Below are 23581 nucleotides of genomic sequence, written 5' to 3' on the forward strand. Positions count from 1 at the left end.
GTCTAAGCAATTTGATATCCTTCTACGATAATGGCACCCACCCAGTGGGTGAAGGGAAGGCAGTGGGTGTGGTTTTTCTGGATTTTAGTGAGGCTTTGATTCTGTCCCTCAGAGCATCTTTCTGGACAAGTTGTCCAGCTGTGAGGCGAGCAGGTAAACCATGCACTGGGTGAAGAACTGGCTGAACAGCAGGGCTCAAAGAGTTGTAGTGAACAAGGCTACATCTGGCTGGTGACCGGTCACCAGTGGTGTTCCTCAGGCCTCAATTTCAGGGACAGTTCTGTTCAATCTTTTTTACCAATGATCTGGATGCAGGAGTTGATGGCACCCTTAGGAAGTTTGCTGATGATACTAAAATGGGAGGAGCTGTTGACTCTCTTGAGGGACAAGAGGTCTTGAAGAGGGATCTGGATAGATTGGAGTATTAGGTAATCATCAATGGGATGAAACTGAACAACAACAAATGCTGGATTGTGCACCTCGGGCAGAGTAATGTTGGGCAAAAGTCTGAACTGGGAGAGGAGTAACTGGAGAGCACTCTGCAAAAGGGTGCTTCTTTCCCCTTCCCCTTCCCCTTCCCCTTCCCCTTCCCCTTCCCCTTCCCCTTCCCCTTCCCCTTCCCCTTCTCCTTCCCCTTCCCCTTCCCCTTCCCCTCCTCCTCCTTGCCCTACTAGTACATTCTGATGAAACATCCCTTGCAGTCTGGCAAAGAAAAGCCACAGAGCCACAGGAAGTATCAGCAGGAATACAGGTCAAGCAGTCCCTGTTTCCTGAAGAGGGAGAACTTGTAAAATTGACATCAGAACCAACCACACACAAATGAAGAAGATGACAAGATGTGGAAGACAAAGATGAAGGAGAAGACTAAGATGAAGAAGAAGAGATGTGTGGTACTGTGGGGTATTTTCTGACGTATAACATATAGTGATGACAAAGCACTTTTTGCCTTCCAAAACTTGCTCCACTGTGCTTCTTGGCTACCGATGCAGCATCTGAACAGTGGCAGCGCCAGATGGTGCAGCAAGCCTGGAGCCCTTCCAAGCACAGGCTGTTTTGCACAGGCAAGAACCCCAAGGGAAATGGAGCCCAGGGAAGAGCAGAGCTCACTCCTGCTACAAACTTGCACTGGGCAAGAGAGCCTGAGAGTGCCAGGGCAGTTGCCTTGGAGGTGCAAAAGCAGCAGGAAGAAAGCAAGCTGAAAGAGCCCAGAGGAGCCCTGATAAGGGGCTGTGCTCAATGCTACAGATGACAAGAAGCAACCCCTGCGGGCCACCCTTGGGGCCTGCCTTGGGAGTCCAAGAAGCTTCCTCACCCTGGATGCAGGGCACAAGGGCCACCTTCATGGAGCAGGAGCAGTGGGCACCTAGCCAAGATGGCCCAAAGAAGCCCTGGCAAGGGCTCAGTGCTGCAGATGAAGGCAAAAAAAACCCATGGACACTTGCTAGCCCACCATAGGGGAAAAAAGCCTTCCACCCCTCAGCTGCAGCACAGGAGAGGCCATCTTTGTGGTGCATGAGCAGCAGGCAGTAACCAAACCAAAAGGGACCAGAGAATCCCTGAAAAGTGGTCACGTTCAATGCTGCAGAGGAAGGCAAAAAACCCCCGGGCACCAGTGCCAATCTGCCCTGGGGGAAAATTCCTTCCTGACCCCAGTGACAGCAATTGGCTGTTCCCTGAGCACGTGAGCAAGACCTCCCTCCTCATCGCACAGGCTGGTCATGCCACCCAGGAGATGCCAAAGCCCTATTCTCCCTCAACCTGGAGCCATCTCAGGGGCTTCTGAGAGTGGCTAAAGGCCCCCAGCCTGATCTACCTTGAAGACAAGAATCCTTATTGGACCTGGCAGGGCACCAGTGGGTGCTCCAAAGCACTGGGATCCCTGGCAACATCTCTGCATCCCATTTCTTACAGCTGCTGTCCCTGGCTCCACGGAGGATGAGGACTGTGAGCTCTGCAGTGCTCCTCAAGAACCCATTTCCTTGGTTTAGCCACTGCTCTCCAGCTGAAAAGGATTTCCATCCATCAGATGGGCTTTGAAGGTTTCCCCCTGCTGTGAGCTGACCTTGCAGTAGAGAACCTCCAGCAGCCTTGTCCAGCCTCTTCCAGTATTTCTCCCTTAGCTCCCTTCAAGTGATTCCACTGGCTCCTCAAGGTCTTCCTGGACAGATGACTTCAGGCTGCCCCAGCTCCGCTCTGGCAGCAGATACAGGAGGATGGTCCCCTCTTATCCTGCCCCGATGCATTGTGACTTCTGCGTTGCCAGGTGGTTGCATTGTGACATGGGGGTGACAGGGCACTGCTGTGCAGTCCTACCTGCCGCCCCTCCCCCCAGCATGCTTCAGAGGAAGGCCTTTGGGGTGCTGGCCCCAGACAGTCCCTGTTCCTAGAAGGCCCCAGGGGCTGTCTCTGTCCCTCATGGCCTCACACTGGGCACAGCTGCTGGGCAGCCCTGACATGTCCTTTGCCACCTGGCTCAGCAGGACAAACCTCGTGCTGTTTCTCTTCACTTAGGCCCTTGCAGGAAACAACCCTGCACCCAGATACCACCACAGTAGTCAACCTTCTCTGTGCCAGAGCTAAGGTCCATGAGGCCTTGCAGCAAGGAGGACCAGGAACTTGATGTGGCTACACACAAACCCTTTTTTGGGAGTCCAAGGGGTGTGATTTCGGCAGCCACTGCCTGGAGGATAACCAAAAGTGTAACCAGAGGCATCAGTTTGGATGGATGATGCCAGCAGACTGCCATGCCCCATGCCTGTCAATGTTTAAGGGGTAATGCCCTTAATAACCATGCTTTAGCTTTTGGTCAGCCCTGAAATGGTCAGGCAGTTGGACTAGCTGGTTGTTGCAGGTACCTTCCATCTGAACTATTCTCCTCTCTTGAAGGGCACTCAATGGCAGCAATGAGTGACAGATAAAGTAACTCTTATGAGTCAGTAGAGAAGGGCCATGCTATGTCACCTTTATGGGATGGAAAAGCCTGAACATTCTCCCTGCTTTGGAGGATGAGGGGAAAAGCTGGCATCACAGTGGTATAATTCTCCAAGATGGGTCTCCAGCTTCAAAACAGTACTTTATATAGAAACTCAACTCAGTATAGGGATATACTAAATATAATTCCCATAGTTCATTTTTACCTTTTAAAAGCAGTATTATAAATGGTTAAATTTGGTTCTTTCCCATCAGCAATGCTGACCCTTTAATATATGTAGCTCAATATCAGAGAACACTAGGATTACCTTTGGCAGAGAGAAAACAACGTTTCACTCATAGCAAGACTCCATTTGCCGTTTTGCTTAAAACGAAAATACAAAATACAAAAATCTTCACCCAAACTTTAGGGAAAGAGCAGAATAAATTGAACTGAGCCTGGAAGTAACCACATCCTTAATATACGTTTTATTCCAGGCATGCAGGAAAGCAAATACCAGTGAGGCCCTCAGGCTCTAAATCAATGGCACAGAACCAAGACCTATAGTTTGAAATCTGTCAAAGTTTTTTTTGTTTCATGAGAAAAAAATAATCTGATTTCTCTAGTGAATAAGTCATCACAGACAAATGGATCAATCACCACGTACAGGAATGCAGGAAAATGATGCTGGGCGCATCATCCCAAGCGCTCATTCGGGCAAGAAACTTCAAAGGCGAGACTATTGTGATTAGACTGAAGCTTTTGATGGCATTTACCTGAATCCTACCATCCTTCCAAAAAAGCACGGTGTAACTTTACTTCCATTTTTTACTTTTTCAGACGTCTATGGACCCTAAGGACACTTTTTAAATCTCCATCCTCTTATTAAAATAGCTCATTGTAGACCATTGTATGGAAGACCCCTTCTGCGAGGTGTGTGAGCAACTACAGGAAAACCTATTAGAAAATGTTAGTCTGTTCTTTTCCACAAGAGCCAGACCTGAATTCGATAAACCATAATCAAAGTCTGCAAGATTTTATCGTATTTGGCCACACATTCCTTTTATCTAAAGCAGGGACAATCTTTTCTCCATTCCATAGGAAAAAAAGAAGAGCTTTTTCAAATGAACCAGCTACATATATCCTTCCAAAGGAAATGCTGAATGATTAAAAAAATGTTCAAGTGTAATTGAAAACCGCCTGAGAATGCAATTGAACAAGCTGGTGGGGCATGTATTAATACAAAATACTCGTTTTTCTCTGATTGATTATATATTCATTGCCAGCTAACAAATGAACCTGCAAAGAATACACACGGTTGTTGCTGTTCTCAAAGCCGTGGTGCTTATCTACCAGTAACTTCATTACAACTAGAAATAGAAAAATAATGGACTTCTCCATTTGCTGCCAGTTTCAAAGAGTTGAAGGAAAAAAATTAATATTGCATCAGATTAATGAAAAAGTAAAGAATAAAACATAAAAATTTGTTCCTAAGACTTTTTTTAGCACAAACTCATTTTATGTCAAATCTTCCTGAAATATTTAATTAAAAAAAAAAAAAAGTGAAAATTAAACAATAAGGTATTTGGAAATATTTTTTCCTGTTTCAATCTCAATCATCTGATTTTAAAGTAAGATTTTAATGCACTACACAAATGTTATTTTTTTAATATTGTTTTTAAAATGCAGGAAGTAGATGTTTTAAATTTTAAGCAGTACCTACTACCAAAATAGACCCATATTTGTTACTGGTAACTACCAAAGGTAACAAAAGGACTGAAGCCTGCTTTCACTTATTTTCATGCCAAAATATATGAAGATGTATGTAGGACCAATCACAACCATCTCTTTCTGGAGAGGGGATGGAGGAAAACAATCTGCACTGAGAATGGTTCTAAAGAAAGATGGTGGTTTTGGTGTCAAATTGCAAAAATCTGCTTTTAAAGACTACCATGACTTGAGAATATATGGAGCATAAAAGGTACCTATTTTCATGACCGTTAAGGAAAAAAAAATCTGCTGCGTGTCTAAAAGCTAGAAAATATGCTAACAAAGAAGCAAGCTTACAAATAGAGCAATAATTCACACAGATCTTTAAAACTTTGCAGAGGAAAAGTTCAACAGTTCATTTCCTTTACTCTCCATAGTTTAGATGTGACCATTCAGCCATGCACTTTTAATGTCAGAAAGAGAATATCAAACCATGTTTGCAGCTGCCGAGCTGTAAAGATAATGGCTAAAAATCGAACAAATATAATAGACCTAAATAGGTATAGAAATACCCAGTATAAAAGTATAGAAACTTAAGAGAAAAGGGAAAAAAGACTGGATGCTTAGCAGAACTGTCCCATCCACTGTCACAACCAAAGCTACCCAGTTCACAGGGACACTTTTTACACAATTGTTTCAGTTCAGTGGTTTTTTTCCTACATTAAAATCCCTGTATATCTAAATCAGCTTGTTACAGCAAGCTAATAAAATTGCTAGGAATATGATAACTTGATTTCACAAAATATCCACTTCAAAATGTTTTTTCCTTTCTGCCAGTGAATATTTTTATGCAGTTCCAACACTTAGATAGTCAGAAAAGTCTGACCAGACAACTTAGTTGCACATTTCTTATAAATAATAGAATACCATAAGAGAAGGCAAGGAATTTTAATGCAGATCACTGGACTACATTAGTATCCTCGCAATTTAGATGAATAGTCACATAGGCACCAAAAATGTAACAACAGAAATACATTTATACATACATACATTTATATACATACAGAGCTGTATTTTATTCAGCACAGAGTGTTCCAATAGTGATCATGACACTTCAATGGTCTCTTTTTTAAATACTATGCTGGGTACACTACTGAATCTGGCCAAGTGGAACTTGATCAGATTCCACAAAAGAGAAACAACAGCAGCTTTCTCATCTACCTTAAAAGGTCCCTTTGACGTTTGAATGCAATAGATGATTAAGGACAGGATGGAGCTGTCTCATTAAGCATGCATGGCAACCATGGGAGAGAATGAGTGAGAGATTGGTAGTTAGTTATTAATAGCTCCAATAGCATGAAACCAAGCAAAGGAGATTTTGAATAAATATCCCAGAAAATTTCCTAACAACGAGTATAGCTGAATATGGAATTAACTGCCAAAGGAAACAATAGATTGAGTCAAAAACACTGCAGGCAGACAGGATTAACTGCACCAACGATCACCCCAAATATCTGTTAAGCCCGCAGTTTTTAGCACTTCAATACTTTCTAATCAGTTCTTGCAAATATTCACTTGGCTCATCCCTTGAAAACATCTCAAAACCTGATTTTTGTTCTTATAACATGTTTACATGACCAAGGTTTTGTTCACTTTGCTATCTGGTCAGTAAATCTTATCTACACAAACATTTATTATTTCATAGAACCCTAAGGACTGTGGTTACTATTTTTCCTTCTTTTCTCTCCATCCCTAAAAAAAACCACTCACCCATTAGGAAACTGGAACAGTAACATTTGACATAGCACAATACAAGTAATATAGATAATAAAATGAACAGATCTGCAAACATAACTCAGGTGACATTTGTTCAGTTCCACTGCTCCCTAAGCTTTAGCAAACAGACCTGGCTGATGAATGGAAACAGCTCAGTTTGCAACCATTCATGGAGCTTTATCATTGTTCCTGCTACCTGTTTGCTTTGGGTATGTCGAGTGTTTGCATGACTTTCTGCTGTCTCCAAGTGATATTTTTCAAGTATATCCAATGCTTCAGAAGTGAATAATTTGGAATTTGAAAATTCTTAGCATCCAGTGTACAACTGTGTCAAAAATATCCAGATGTACAATTTAGATGCAGAAAATCAACACAGCCATATAAAAAAACTCTGTGAAGACAGTTATCAGCAAGTGCTTTCCACTCATAGGATTTCAGCACCCAGAAGGCCTCATTCAGTTATCTAGAAAAGCATCGCCAAAGCCTATGCAATAGTGTTGCTATTGCCACTTCTGAAGGCATTCAGCTGCCACAGGAACTATTCATATGACAATGATTCTGCAGGAATTCATTATGTTCATCAGGAATCAGCAGTAAAATGTACTACATTGCAGTTGCCATAGCCTCCAGATGTCACGTCTTTGGTGCCTGTCTCAAAAATCCATAAACGTGGACATTATTGAAGATGTATGTCATGTGCCTTTGCTCCCTGTCTCCAAAAGAGCATGAATAAAAATCTATCATCAGTTTTCACTTAACTGATTTGGTCAATATTTTGCCTTTGGTTATATTGCTTTATTCTCTGTGACTTGCTTTTTGATAAATGATGTCACTGCAAGTGTACAGACCCTTTCCCCCTTTACGGTGCAGACCATTTGGAAATAAAAGCTAAAACTCCCAATAACTTTTTTTTTTTTAAGACATAGTTTTGCCCTATGGAGAATGAAAATCTTTTCTAAATTTGATCTCACCGTTTATTCACAGTTAAAAATACAAGGTTCCTTCTGAATATTATTGTAGACTTTTCTGGTGACTTCTATGAGCCACACAGATCTCAAGTACACAAAGTGCTAAGGTGCAGTTTCAAAGACAGACCAGATCTAAAACTTTCAGAAACAAACAAACAAACATACAAAATTGAAAGAAGAATATTTGGTAACGTTGTGAACTTATTCAGGGAACAGAAGTGAGGTCTAATCCATTTCTGGGAATCACAGCTCTTTTAAAATTTAATTTGCCAGGAAAGGAAGAACATGAATTTCATCTCTGGTACAAAAATAATTAATATGTATCTTATATGCATACCTCAACAAAATAGGAACCAGAAAGTATGGCAATTAATAACCTGACTTTTGAATTAGCAGTTCAATACATGGAAGTATTTTTCTTAATACTTTGAGAATAATGACCAGATTGCAGTAATGTGCAAGGAAAGAGTTTTTGTAGTTACTAAGTTCATGGCTTCCCAAGGAAACCTTGCTTGCCCTGTGAGAAAATACCTGATTTTATACATGAAAACAAGCTCTCTAAAATATCTAAATAAAATTGTATAGTCAATATAAACCTATAAACTTAAAAAATTATGAATGTGATATATTGGGCAGAGTTTTTATTTAGGTAGTATTTCCAAAGTTTGGGGCATATTTGACATATTTCAGGCTCTGAAAGTTACTGATCATCCAAATGGCCAGTTCCTCCACTGACAGCAGGATTAATCTCCAAATCACATAGGTTGATGACAGTGATTGTATTAAAATGCAAATATATGCACTTCTAATCATATGATTAAAAACTTCTCATCTGCCAGAGGACATGTCTACATGGAACAATGTAGCATTATACACCTGGATCCAAATGATGCATTTGAAGACAAGTTGGGAATTTGTACTCATTATTCCTTTGTTCCAGTAGTCATACCAAAGGGAATCTTTAGTTTTTCTCAACTGCTCTGTTGCTATCTACTGATAGCATTTGGGGACAGGCTAGTTCCTGCATGTAAAAAACACACCACATTTTAGGTGGGTTTTTGAAAGAAAAGTCCTTATGCGCATTAAAATGTAAAATAATATTATTGATGTTATATATATTAAAACCAACAAACAACAAATAATTATTGAAATCACTTCTAATACAAAGAGACCAACAATACTCTCGGTAAAATTACAAAATTATGTTTGGCCACCTCATTTCTTCTGTGAAGATAAATTTTACCAGTATTTTCATAGCTCCATACACTGTTTACTCGGCAGATACTTTTTATTCTCCTCCAAAATCCATCAAGCAAGTAACTTTTCATCAAATAACTTAACTAATTTTGTCAAAAGCTGTGTTTTACTTTTTCTTACATTTACTTTAAGCCTCTACCAGCATCTTGTCATGTACCTACAGTATTTTGCCAATCCATTTCATAAAAAAACCTACTCTTACCTGTAAATATTACAGCAAAGATCATGGGGTTTATTGTTTGATTCTGCTACATTTTATTCTGTTATAGTCATATTTCATAGTAAACTAGATGTTGGTTTCTCATATCGAAAACCTGAAATTGCATTTGATGTACAAGTAAAGAGGTATACTTAAAAGTAAATATTTATCAAGCTGCAAAATTAACCACGCTGTAGTGTTTGTTATACTTAAAACAGCATGTAAAACATTTTAGCAGTATGATTGTAAACACTTGTTTATTAAGAGCCACGTACTGAATAATCACAGTGATATCTAAAGCTTCAGAAGCTCAATTTCTCTTCGAATAAGAATCAACTTCAGAATAACCTACTCTTTCTCAGAAAACAGATATGCTGTTGTCTTTTTACAAAGGTATCTAACATCCTTGTGTGCCCTCAGCACAGCAGTACCAACACCACAGCAAGTTTTATTTGATTTCTCAACTAAATTAGTGCAGCTGCTGGGAAATTCTCTGTGGTAAAATATATATATTCTAAAATAGGGCTTTAATTCATTGCATGGCAATAGGAAAAACAATACCAAAACTCTATCCTTTGAGGTTCTTATTGGTGCTAACTGAAAGCCTTTTGACTATTTATCCAAACCAAAACAACAACTGAAATCACAAGGTGTTTTTATTTGTTACCAGTTAGAATGGCAAAGGGTTCCCTTATGTCTTGTCACCCAGTGAAGTGAATGGGTGAAACTTCCAGATGTGCGGTCCTCACCTTATTCTATCTCCTGGTTATTAAAAGACAAATCTCAAGTAGCTCCTTCCAGCTGATATACCAACAAAGCCAGGACAGCGCATAAAAATACATACTTAGAAATAGGACATCAAACACCTAATTTTCTGCAGGTTTATAGACTTCCTTCAAGCGCTGGCTAGGTTGAACTCAAGGAAGGGAATTTAGACACTACCCTTACTTTTCTGGAAACATAAGTTCTGCTCTTCAGAAACATTTGCACCATTTCTCATCTGTATATAAAATAAATTCTAGAGTCATATTCAAACATGAAAGGAAAAAACCTCTGAAAAACATGTTGCATATTTAGACAATTCGAGCTACTCTGACAGAATTCTTATGTATTTTCTTTAATTTTAACTCTAGCACCGGGCAATGAATTATGTCCTGTTTCCCAGCTTTTTCTCACAAGACCCAACATGGCATTTGCCTGAATACAATCTTTTGCTCAACTGGCTTGTTCAAGCTTATATGATAGACAAAGTCTTCTGTAAAAGAAACCATCAAGATCAAAAGGAGCAACTTCAAAGCACTATTGTAAAGTCCAATGTTGCCTCTTCCAGGGAAGAACAAACTAGCAACTCAGAGTTAAGGTTTCAATAAATATTTTCATGAAGCTCTGGGCAAATATAATTATAAATCCTGAAACATCTTAGTCTATCTAAGCAAAAAGTACTCGAGATTCAGATTTAGTCTGAGATCCAAAGACAGTTTTTATTTATGGGGTAAAAAAAGATGCTCATTGAAAAACTTACAATAGGAGCAGCCGTAGACTTCAATTCTTAACCCAATTTGGCCCTCTCCATTCCAGTCCAAAGGAACTATCCGTACATAGTGAGCAATAACTGGATGTTGTAAATCATGCCGGACCACACTATCAGAGTTTGTATTTCCAGGAAATGCCTAAGGGGAAGAAGAAAAATAAAATTGTTGTATTACATCTATGTCACATGCTATAAATGTTCTCTTAAGAAAAAACATCAGGTAGTGAAGTCCTCTGAGCATCAAGGTTACACTGAAGTTTGGCTTGAATGTTTCTTTGATAGTGACTAAACAGTTTGTTTACAAAGTTTCACAAGAATAGCAAAACAGTAGCATTGGGACCTCTGTTTACTTTCTCCGAGATAGGTATATTGAATTCAGTAAAACAGCTGCTTCTAGTTAAGAAAGTAATCCATTTTCAATTATTAATCTGTTACTCAGTAATTAACATGTTAATAAAACTGTCCAAGCCAGAGTGGTTGTTCTGGAGAAGATGATGTCCAGCCTCTATCAGTAAAATTACACACACCAGTCATTTTTCTGTAAATATGAACACTGAAATAACCTGCTCCCTGAAACAGATAGGGACCCCCTTCAATTTCTCAGGTTTTCAAGAATTTAAAAATCTTCCTTTTGATGTATTAGCTGCTGGAAAGTGAGTGTCCAGTTTCTTGTCTAAGCATAGCTGTCACCCATAGCAAAGCCTATTTTTGGTTCATAAAATTTTGGAAGTCAGGAAAGGACACAAGAGCTCTCAAGGCAGTTTTGAAAATTAATGAAGTAAATATTTAACACTTGGTTTGCAGTTTTGTATCTCTTGGTAAAATATTTCATAGCATTACACTTAAAAGTAAACAATATGAACAATATGTACTAGTTAACATCATAGATTTTTTTGTTTTGTCTTGTCAGTTTATGGATAATCCATTCATTCACTGATGGCAGATGTTAAAAGAGTATCATTCAGTTATTGTTAGCATTTTCAGCGGAACTTCCACATCTCCTTGTGAATTTTGTGATTTTCAATAGAAACATATGTCTTGTAACAAAGAATGGTCATAAATGAACAGAGAAAAGGTGACCCACTGCTAGGGAGACTATGAAAATAAGGAATGTTTGTGTATACTCATATTTTTACATTCATTAGCGGTATCTACAACATTTCTATCTGAGTAAATCCATAATGAAATCCTATAACAAATATCAATAGTGCAACCAAAACCAAAGAAATAACTGGGCTGTAAGGAATACTACTGCAAAATATAATTATCAATAATTTGAAAGGGCCAAAATTTAAATTGTCCCTTTGCATATAGATATAGCAATATCTAATTACATATATATGTACATACATATTCCAAAAGGATAAATTAATAATGATTTTGCACAGTGCACAGATGCATGTGGTGGTAAATGTAAGGATTATCCACAGGATCCCTTCCTTAGTGGACTCAATAAATTATGACACTTACTAATGGTTATATTTACCTTAATTTTCTGTACTGCAGCTATTGATGTGCTAAATGACGATAATGGTACTCCTCATTTCATAGCTGAGCTTGTAACATAGATTAATTAATGTCTATGAAGCACTTACATTTTCGAGTGGTGTTTACAAGGAAATTAACAGTTCTGTCTTCTGAGCTAAATAGAAGACAATAAAAAACAACAGAAAGCATACACTGAAGGAGGACAAAAAAATCCCATTGGAGAGCTGCTTATTCTCTTAGTCTTGTTCTAGGAATCACAGAACTTCACGGAGGGAATAAAGAATTTGATCCTTTAAAACACATATTTTAGTGAGAATTCAAGGTAAAGATCTATATTTCGAGAGCAATTTCCATTTGGGCATGTCTGAATTTTGTGATGTTTGCCATATAATCTTATCAAAACCCTCTTCATGTACGTTTCTGCTGGTTGTTTTGTTTTGGGCTTTGTTTGTTTGTTTAATTTGCTAGAAGTATTGGGTGGAAAGGAAGTTCAATATAGGAGGTCACGATCATCCTGAGTGCCATCATGTGGCACATACAGGACAACCAAGTGATCAGGCCCAGTCAGCATGGGTTCATGAAAGGCAGGTCCTGCCTGACTAACCTGATCTCCTTCTATGACAAGGTGACCCACTTAGTTGATGAGGGAAAGGCTGTGGATGCTGTGTATCTAGACTTGAGTAAAGCCTTTGATACCATTTCCCACAGCATTTTCCTGAAGAAACTGGCTGCTCGTGGCTTGAACACAGTCATAAGAAAAATTGCAAGCAAACACAAAATTCCTGTCTCAGGAAGAATACCTGGTGTAGGGCTCTTTAGAATAGTCCTTTTAAACTGCTCCATGGAATATTACTAACAAATCCTGTCCTTCAACTTGAATCTGAAAACCACTTGCCTTCCTAGGGAAATAACGACAATTTGAATCACTTGGCCTTTTGAAATTATACCAAAAAGCCACAAGAATATTTTATAAAGGAATGTGCAAAGAAATACCCAAGCTGTTACAAGTTACCTCTTTCTTCAGGGATTTCTTTCACTTCTTTTTTTTTTTTTTCTTTTTTTCCCTGCTAAGATGAAAATGACAGAAAGATTTTGGAAGAACTGCAGAATACTTGTGTCTCTGCTTAATTCCATTCTGACTGTGAAATGGCAACTCAGCCTTCATGCCATAAGTACCTATTAACCACATCAGAAGTTTAGAGCAAGAGGTAATCTCTGACTTGAAACCCTAGGAATTTAGTACTCTTAAATGTGTTAACAAAAGAGACAACAATAGAATAAGAGATTCTGGAGGTGCTATTTTTGTTCTAAAGTAAATAATCCAATTTAATCTCATTACGTGTTTTCCAAATGTATTCCTTCAGGAATTATATTTTTCCCTTTGATGAAGACAACATGCCTCCATAATTTACCTCTTAGGTTGTTTTGTTCTTGTTCACATCAAATTCTACTCTGAAAGTGACTGTATAGCCATCTTTTAGACCAAATGACCTCAAATAGCTGTTAGCACCTGAAATAGGGTTACTTTCATATATCAAAAACCTTGTTTAATAATCATCAAATGCGAATCTATTTTGAAAGCCCTAATTGGAAGAGGAAAGGATTTTAAAATTTTCATCACCTGCCCACTTCTTTTCCTTATAGTTCACAAAATGAATAGTAAAGTGATTTAATGTCCTAACTTGCTTGCAACAGAAACTTCCTAAATTTAATTTTAAGTTGTGTAATAAATCTTAGGGGATTGAACATCTAGAGTCTATGGATCACTAGTTGCGTGCAAGTAATTTTTTTTCCTCATGCAGCATTGGCAATTTTATCTGACTCGGTTATTGCTGTTTTATTTATTTGGGGCAGCCAGGATGCATGCTTTCCTGACCAAGGAGGCAGTGACATTTTGCGTTTAGCGTGACTTCATCACAGTCTCTTGAGTCTACCCCTGACTAGGGCTGAGGGCTTCTATGGCAATTGAATGAAAGAAAGAGTTGGAAGTCAACAAAGCGACACCCATGCCATGAGTAGCCTCATGCATTTGACTATGTGTGTAGAAGCACAAGCTGGAAATTCTGATGTACAGAGACCTTTATTACTGAGGTTCAATATTTGTCCTATATGATCTGCTGACCCATGACAACAATTTGCAGCAGCACAGAAAAGGTGGAGTATGGTTTTGTTTCTATGTAAAGGCCCAAATTGCTCAGGAAAAGGTTGGTAGATACACAGTGAATCTTTTTTTCCAGAGCTACATCACACCAACGCTGCTGTTTTCTAGTAACAGCAGGTGTTCTTAGTATCACCAGCTTTTGTAATGAAGATGCTATGATCTTGTTGCTATTTCTTAGTCTGGTATATCCCTTTCTCTACACCTAATATGAAAGAAACCAAAAATATTCTCTGTGGTTATTTTTAGGAAGAAGTGGAAAGACAAAGGAACAAGGATCTCCCTATCTTTCACTTTCCCTACCTTCTTGACTAATTTACCTTTTGAGAGTATTTTGAAAATATACTTGCAAGTGCTTGGAACAAATGTAGAGTTCCTCAGAAGGAAGAGGATATCATAATGTCACTCTGTTTCTCTCTAGGATTGCAGGAGGCACCTGCAGGAAATGTCTGTACATCCGTTCGATAAAGCTCTGTAAATGCTTGTAATAGGACAAGCACAGCAGCCAGAAATGACTGTTGGCAATTGTGCTTTGTTGCTTACTAACTGTGAACTTCGGCTAAGAGCCCCAATGTCTCTGATATTAATTCTGTCTGTAAAATGGAGATAATACTCTCAGAGTGTTTGCTGAAAATTAATTAGCTATTATTTATTCACTGATCCTTTAAAAACAAAACCAATCCATGCACTGTTTTTCCATCCCTGCTCACTTACAAAAAAAGAAATAAATCAAATGAGAGAGACTCATTGACTTTTATGGCCTGATGGGAGAATTATGATAATCTAGTCTGGAGTTCTGGAGACACAGAGTACCAACTCCCATGCAATAGTTCACATAATGAGTTCTTAGTCTGGGCGATAATGCAACTTTCACAAGGTTATTCAATCTTCATTTCAAAACTTAAAGTGATGGATAATCAACTCTATCACACCCTTATGGAAGCTCTCCCAATGCTTACTTATATTCAGTGTTAAAAATATTATGCTTTGTTCATCCAGTCACTGGATCTCATTACATCTTTTGTTCAGTATTAAAGAATGGTTCGGTATCACAGATAACTTCTCCTTTGCAAGAACCTGGCAAACTAGGATAAGAAAATACTGGCTATACTTCCATAACATCAAAACAATCTGATAACTAATAAAACCTGATAATTAGTCTTGAACAGGTTGCAAAATGACAACATAATCTGGCTTGCAAAATCTGCACACATTTTATTTTGAAGACATTAGCTTCCTACCCCTGCCACCACTCCCCATCATTGACTGATAGGTAAAATCAGGTTAAAATAACAGCACGGTTTTACACTGACTTTGTTGAATTCATTCTCTTGCTGCATCACTGTCTTAAACGTCAGGGTTCAACCTCTTCCTAAATAGGGTCACCAAAAGATTTCCAATTATCACTCACATTATGCTTTATTATCTAACTGGTATTACTATTATACATTGTATCATAACATAAAACCTTCAGGCAGTCTCCACTGTGCTTCATATAAACTTAGCTGTGACTTAATGATACAAGCTATATGATACTTAAAAATTGACATTCCTCTTTTTTGTAAATTCAGCTAATCTCTATGCCATTCAAACTGGTTGCTTAGAATAACTCTGGTAGAAATGCTAAACAGCTGTCATATTAATATATCAGAGGCCACAGTGAATATCTAGTTTTTAGGAAGAATGTCACAAAAGTTCAATCCATCTTTGAAAAAAGATCTGTTATTTTCAGAACCCACTTTATACTCATTTATATACATAACATGATTGTTTAGCATTGTTAGTCTGAGCCTGCTCAGGAAGGAATAAAAAGAATATACTTTAGATACAAAAGAGAGAAAAGCAAAGTGGAAAGAAAGCAGAAGTGATAGATTCTTATTTTCAGCAGCTTTTCATAAATTCTCTAGGAAAGCCAGCTGAGTTTCATTGAATGGAATGAATCAACGGTCCTTCATAAAAAAGAAAATCGATTATAAAGGCATTACCTGAAAATGAGTACTCAAAAAACAAAATTCCATTTTAAAGGCAATTAGACTATATGTCAGTACTAAGCTGAATTGCACATGTATTGATGTATGCAAAATGATGAACATCCTCCATCCATAAGAGATGTAGAAAGTAAAAAATTAAAGAATATGTTTATAGAGACTATTGAATTTATTTTTGCAAGCTACCTCAAGCAGCAGATGACTATGCTGAGCTTTATAAGAGCTTTACATTGTATGTCTCAAGTACTGATGTTCTCACTGGAATTACAGCACTGGAGCAAACTTTACTTTTCCTCGCTGTCATAATAACACATAGGAAAACAACTGCTGCTGTAAAAGTGAGAGAGAGGGCTGAAGTCAGGTAAGTATCCCAGTAGTCTTTTTCTCCTTAAAGCTCGCTACAGTGGTGGCATGATTTGTGCTTCATGCCGCACTTGAAATGCAAATAGTGCTAAGTGTTGAGAAGGAGAAGTAGACAACATCTCACAGAAGAGCTAAAACTTCCCCCTGGGCTGCAGCTGGACAGTCAGCCCTATTTGTCTTCCTATCTACAATGACCAGGCTAATCCATCACGCCTGGGTCTGCAGTGCAGAAAGAGTGGTATATCCCTCCCTCACAGGTCTGGTGCGAGTAACAGGAAGCAGCAGAAATTGCTCCCTGAAGGGCTGATGCTGCAGCTTGTGATGCTAAAGTGGCATTCTAGTAAGTAAGCCTCACCACATTGCGTCTTTGCAAGGAAGGGGGCACTCCCCCTATATCTAGAGGTTTAATCTTAAACATAGAAGATGAAGAAATGAGACACAGAAGTACGAATTCATTTCAGGACATGAAGCACATCTTAATCAGATACTTAACATTGTGCACACGCATAAGTTGAATTAGGTTAAATAGCTAAAATGTTAAGTGCCATCTTGAAATGAGATTCTTTTCTGAGTTGGGGCAAAAGGGTTCAACTCTAAGAGCTTAATTTAGGTTCCACATTGAAGTGTCTAGTGACAGACATGCTAGAATAACCAAGACAACCCCATCAACCCAGCAGAAGTAAGGTCTGAGGTCTCTCAGATGGTGCTGGGTACCTAAATTCAGGAAACTGCAATTGCACTCAGGGTGCCTAGCAGACATTTTTCTGTGCAACAGATTAATCTTCCCCTAGGGATAGCTACTTATCTTCTAGCACTATGAGCTTAGTTCAGAGAAGAAGTTTAGTTAAAGGTCTACCCAAGTGTTCTGGTAATAGGTACTTGCACATTACAACCAGGTATTCTATGCCATAGGAATGTGTGGAGTAGAAGATTCATATACAAATATATTTCTTCAGTTATACTGCTTAGTATTTTTGTCTTTGGGTTCAGTGATGGCAGGAGACTAATGCTTGGGAACAAAAATACCAAAATCCTATCAGATTACATTTATGCTGGGGTCCATTTGTTCTGGGTTGACAAATTTATCACCATGTTTAGGCTTAATAATTGGGTAAAAAAATGTGACTCAAAACACACTGCATTCCACCCTTGATTTCAAAATCTAACACAAAGGACTGTGCTAACCTGGATCTGTGGAGTGGTACCATAAAAAGAAAAAATGAAAAAATTACATGTCAGAAATCAATAAAAATTATACAACATGAGATCGGTTTGTTCATTTGTTTTTAAAGACTGTTACTGGAGTTGTATATTTATGAAACCCAGAACCATAGCATACCAGGGTCCTATCGTCCCTCATTTAATCCATAGCTAACAAAACCTATTTTTAAAACACAGTGCATCTTTATATTACCTTTTCATACAGGATAAAAGATGGTTATTAAATCAAAGTATACCTCAGTTATGTGCCAGTGTATGATAATGTATAAATGGCCAACACTAAAGAGTAAATATGAAAAGTTTCTGAATTTCATTTGCATTTTACAACTGTAGCTCAGATTCTTTGGCTCTACTTCCAAATAACCCCAGTGTATCTCAGCAGAATACTCAGACATCTAAGTCACTGCCTGTGTTTAGGAAGGTGGTTTTCTCACTCATGACAGGTGCTCCTACTGAGTACTTTATCTTTTGCTCTACCAGGTCAATCAGTAAGTCAGCTCTGCTTTCTTTGCCCATCATCTGCAAATGAGAATGCTGAGGGCTGACTTCTCACATATTTGTTGTGAGGGACAAAGAACTACAGCAATAAATGAGGAGAATATACAAGAATTCAGCTCTAATCACAGCTATGGAATGCTCTATTCCTGAAAGTAGCATTGAACCCTTAGGGCTATGCTGGAAAGTTGCTGTGTGAAGCTCTAACTATGCACTTGCTTTTGACAGCTGCATCTTGACATAATGTTCGAAACATCTGAGCAAGTGGCCTGACCCATTCTAGGCCCAAGTGAGATGCTGCATTTCTATTCAGGGGAAAGTTCATCAATTCAGACATCTACAAGTTATATACTATTTTTCTTTCTACCTAAATTCTGAATTTAAATAAGCATGTCTTCTCGAAATGAAAGTGTACTGATGCATCTTGAAATACCATAAAATTCATAAATGAACTAAGTTTTGCAGAAAGAGTGAAACATTAAGTACTGTAATGATAGTATAGAGCTCTCAAGTGCTAAAAAATGGGGAAAATAACAAAGTGGGGAAGGGAAGAGGAAAGAACAGCGAAAAAGGTTTTCACTTAGAATCATATACCCAGCAAACAGATTCACATTTCTGCCAACTTCTGCTGATAAAGGCCTGGAAACAGTAGAAATCAGGAAATTAGTTTATGCGTTGGGTAGTTTTTGGATCTGATTAAGTCTCTAGTTTATTCCAAGTTGATTTCATGTTTCAGAAAATTTCAGTATTGCCTGCTCAACAGGATAACACTTTCTTGGAATATACAGTAGGGCTTCTTATCAGTGAAGCCTTTCATGTACTGCCCAGAATTTTAAGTTTGTATAGTGAAGAAATATTATGTTTTCAGAAATTTCTTATCTATAGGACAGGCTTGAGATTTTAAAAAGAAAAAATAAAACATTTTTTGTGTGATTTTTTTAAAAGGAATTAACAAGTATTTTCCTAAATAGAAATTGCCCTAACCTTAATGAAAAATTCTTCTGTTAGTGAAAATCTGAACAATCCTGTAATCCTTGCTTATAGCTCAATAAAGAGCAAGCTATCCTCTCCCTAAGAAGCAGGACTGATCACACATTATTGGAACACAGAAAAGTTTAGGTACAGCGGAGGTGTCATGTTCTACATGCATGAAATTATATTCTCTATTTTTTTCACAGATACTCCCCAAGTAGAATCTTTTATTAACTTACAGTCTGAACCAAAGGGATGATCAACAAATAAATTTTCAGGCAGAAAGAAAATTTATATTACCTATGGATTAGGCAAAAAGTATTAAACAGAAAGATCCTTTTGCCACATGACAGAAATTAAAAGAGGAGTAGAGATACTATGCTGTGATAATTGCATGGAGATAAAGGTGTTAGCAAAATGAACACTCAACTTTTGTTTTTTCCTTAAGGTAGACCAAAAAAAAAAAAAAAAAAGAAAAAAAGTAGTGCAAAAGCAAAATAGGTAATAGGAATGAATGGTTCAGAATGGAAATGACCACATCAGAAACAAATCCTCAAGACATAATGTCAGATATATCTAAGAAGACAAGATAATGTTTACCCAAAACAAACTGAAGAAAATGATACATTCAATGGTAAGTCCTTTTGCCAGGATTTATGAATCTATCAAATTTGGACAATAGGGGATGGGGAACAAATGGATAGGAAAAGGATTTGTGAACAACCTACATATTTACCAAGCCTAAGAAATGTAAAATAACCATCCAGAAAACCACAGACTTTCAGCACAAACTGACTCAACATTAAATGTATTTTGAAGGAAGTAAGAAGGAAAGATGTATACATCTCTGGGAAACAATAAAATCCATCAAAGGCAGCATTAAGCTAAACCATCTGATATCTCTTCTGCAAGACAGGTTTTTTTTTTTTGTTTTGTTTTGGTTTTTTTTAATAATAGAGATGGAATATAGGAAGATGGCAAAAGTATTGTTTGCTATTCACTCGTGGGAGATTAGTAACTGAGATGGAGAAGATGGCAAATAGAGTAAGAGTTGGAAAGAAGCCAATGCAATGTGACAAGGGAACTAGAAGAGATCTTGTTTGAGTTTCTCAAGAATCATTCTTGGATTTTGTATTATTTCATTAATTAATTGGACAGAGGAAGTAAGGCATGTGCTAATGAATGCCTAGATGACATGAAGTTTGAAGTCTCTACCAAGGTCAAGGAAAAATTACCAGATTTGAGTAATGATGTCATGAAACTTAAGAGACAGCTAAGTAATGCAAATTCAAAGGCCCTCACCTAGGAACCAAATGACAATTTATTTTACTTCCCGGGGCAAAAGCAGGTAACAAGTGAGCTGCATGGACTATATTATCAGACACCAAAATAAAATAAGTAATAAATCTTTTTTCAAACATCTCAGAAGAACACAGCTGGCCAGACAATTTTTAAGATCAGCAGATACAAACAGAATACAGAAGGAAAACCATGGCAGAGAAGTTAAACCTGTTCTTTGCATTCTGCGGATGAAACTGGGCTGATCTCCCTGGTGCATCTCTTCTTTCTAAGGGATTTTGTCAAGGGTTCAGTTTGAAGCAGTTTTTGAACAAATAAAGAAAATGAAAAGTAACAATTCATGAAGGTCAGACAGTATTCACCCATGGGTTCTAAGGCAACTCATGGATGAAATAGCTGAATTAGTAACAATGGTGAATAACTTCTCACATAAAACTGCTTTGGTGCCTAATCATAGGAGGGTGGCAATTTTTAAAAATCCTCCTACAGACAGACAGGGAATTACAGACCAGTAAGCTTGTCATCTGTGTCAGGCAAAGTCTTGTAAATCTGTATAAAGAACAGAAGCAGTGCAGACACCTGAGTAATTATGATCTGCTTGAGAAGAGTCAGTTTGACTTGTACAAGAAAATCCTTCATTATAAACCCAATGAAGTTCATTGAAAGAGCAAATATGCCTATGGATAAAGGTGGTCTGGTTAATGTAATCAATTCAGCTTTCCAAAAGGATGTTGAAAATATCCCTCACCAAAGGCTTTTAAGGTGACTAAGTAGTTACAGTATAAGAAGGAAGATCTTTAAATGGTAAAATAACTGATGAAAAGAGACGTAGTAGAAAAAGTTGAGTTCCAACAGTGGAAATCTCCAGTGGAGTTGTGCTGATTCCTGTACTGTTCAGCACACTCATAAACTACATAGAAAAGAGGGTAAGCAGAGAGATAAGAAAGTTTGCTGATGGTACTAAATTATCTATAGCAAGCGATAAGGGTGAGAGAGCACTGTGAAGAACTGCATCAGAATATGTCTTATGAGCCTGAATGACTGAAATTAGGTGTAGATAAATGTAAAGTGCCACATGGGGAAAAGACTGTCCTAATTTCACATAAAAATGATGAGCTCTGAGCTAACCATTACTATTCAGAAGAGAGGTCTTTGGATTCTAATATGTAGTCCCTGAAACAGTCAGCTCAATGCTCAGTAGCAGTTAAAAGGTAAATTAAATGCTAGTATAAGAGTACTGAAAATACAGTTTATGTCACTGTAAACCATGGTTCATCTACAGTTTGAACATAATGTGAATTTCTAGTGCCCTCGTCTCAAACAGGAATGAAACTTCTGTATGAGGAACACCTGAATAAACTCTGTCTTCAATCTTGAAAATATTTCATTGGAATATGAAAGGTCTACAAAATCCCAAGGGATGTGGAGAGCATGTAAGAGGGATCAACTTTTCAGACTCTCTCCCTGGGTAAAGACATACTAGGCATCAAATGAAGGTAGGTTCAAAAAAAATTAAAAAGAGATGAAAGCAAAGGGGCAGCAACCTATAAAACTTATTACCAAGGAAACTTGGGGTACTACAGGCCTGTGTGAGATTAAGAATGGCAGCTGTCAAAGCACATATGAAAGAATCCACTGAGAGTTACTAAACAGTTAATACACGTGACTCCATAAGTCTTCGAACTTAAACTAATTAGAAGGTAGAAGTATTTTACATGGAAGCATCATACTTATTTCCTCAATTTTTATTTTTTCCCAGGCGTTTCCTTATGAATAATGTGGGAGACACAGTAATGGATCTTTTCTCTGATTAATTATGGCCATGCTTAAATTGTCTTGGGCTGTTCTATGTGGTACAGGCATATTTTGTTGAGTCCCTGCTATATTGCAATAGGAAAGGCAAACTTGATGTTGATATGTTTCAATTTTTTTTTTCTTCTTGCAGGAATAAGTAAATATTAATGGCAGTGTATAAGGCTCTGGAAAACTTTCCTCTCGTTGTCTAGGCAGTTCATCTTTATAGCCCAAAAACATGAAAATGGTATATAGAAAAAATGCTCATATGAAGCAGAAACAGAGGAATGAATACCAAGACCATAAAAAGGAGTAAACAGATTTTCAGACACAGTAAAACAGAGATGATCCCAGTATTCTGCTGTGAAGACTGTGCGTGTTTTATATGGTACTTGTGGTTAACATGCAGCAAAAGGCTTTTGGTTATGCCTTAGATTTACCTTTACCCTCATTCACATCAGAAACTCAGATTCTAGTTCTTTTGACTCCAGAATTCAAACCCCATTTCCTTTATGAGGCTTGGTAGCGTGACGTCCCCATAGTCAAGTTCTCTACTTGATTCTTCTAATCCAGGCTAGCCTAACATAGGGATAGCTATGTTCTGCATTCTTATTTCAGGCTTTTGCTCTGCTGCTGTCTCTTCTTTGGCAATGCTTTACATTCTTTTAATTCCCCTTCACCTTTGGGCAATATCAAGCTTAGCACCCTCCCAACACTCATCAGTCAGTCTCAGAAGTTATCGAAGTGACTGACTACCAAAGCACTAGAAAAAACCCAAGGTCATTCCAAAGTTTAAAATCAGTAGACATCTAGAAGATCTAGCAGCTGCCTAGTTAGCTTATTGACACCTATACAAAAAATACAAGGGGAAGTAACTTTTTGTTGATTTCCCCCCTTTCTCCCCTGGCTTGTTTTAGAAATACAAAACCAGTGGCATGCAAAAATTTCAGAGTGCAGTGCAGCTGTGTGTATTGAAAGTAATAAGCATGTGTAAGTACTTCTTAAATGCTGACAAGGTTTAAATAAATATATTTATAAATTGTTATTTTAGTATCAATATGCAATTACTATAGTAATCTAGCTCTTTCCATAAAATAGAAAAGGTTCTGAGAGAGCAAAAAGAAAAGAAAAATAGCTTTATCCAGATATTTTTGCATCTCTAATGCTTCTTCTTTGACATCATCTGAGCACTGACAATTATTGTTTAATTCACCTTTGACTGTGAACAAATACAACGTGTTTTATCATGTTTTATCACGTGGCTCTGAGGCTGGTGTCATCAGTGGAACTTTGGGCTTTTCAATCATGGGATGGTCTATTCACTAGATCTACTGATATCTGATTGGATGCTCCTCTCACAGAAGGGGAAAAGGGTGTTTGCTCAGGAATTAGCAGGACTGATTGACAGGGCTTTAAACTAGATTAGAAGGGGGAAGGGGGCTGTAGCAGGT

The 23581-nt window shown here is 37.9% G+C and overlaps 1 protein-coding gene across 1 annotated transcript in view; it reads right to left on the reverse strand.

Annotated features, from left to right (window-relative positions):
- The window catches only part of CNTNAP2 (contactin associated protein 2), a gene marked incomplete at its 5' end in the record, with an annotated part of 1159740 nt that overhangs the window by 661760 nt on the left and 474399 nt on the right, over window positions 1-23581 (reverse strand). The window contains one exon of the mRNA XM_082045698.1: window positions 10344-10491. Coding sequence (XP_081901824.1) covers window positions 10344-10491 — 148 coding nt within the window. The remainder of the gene's footprint in view (window positions 1-10343; window positions 10492-23581) is intronic.

Source organism: Streptopelia decaocto (assembly GCF_964273445.1).
Source record: "Streptopelia decaocto genome assembly, chromosome: 2".
Lineage (NCBI taxonomy): Eukaryota > Metazoa > Chordata > Aves > Columbiformes > Columbidae > Streptopelia > Streptopelia decaocto.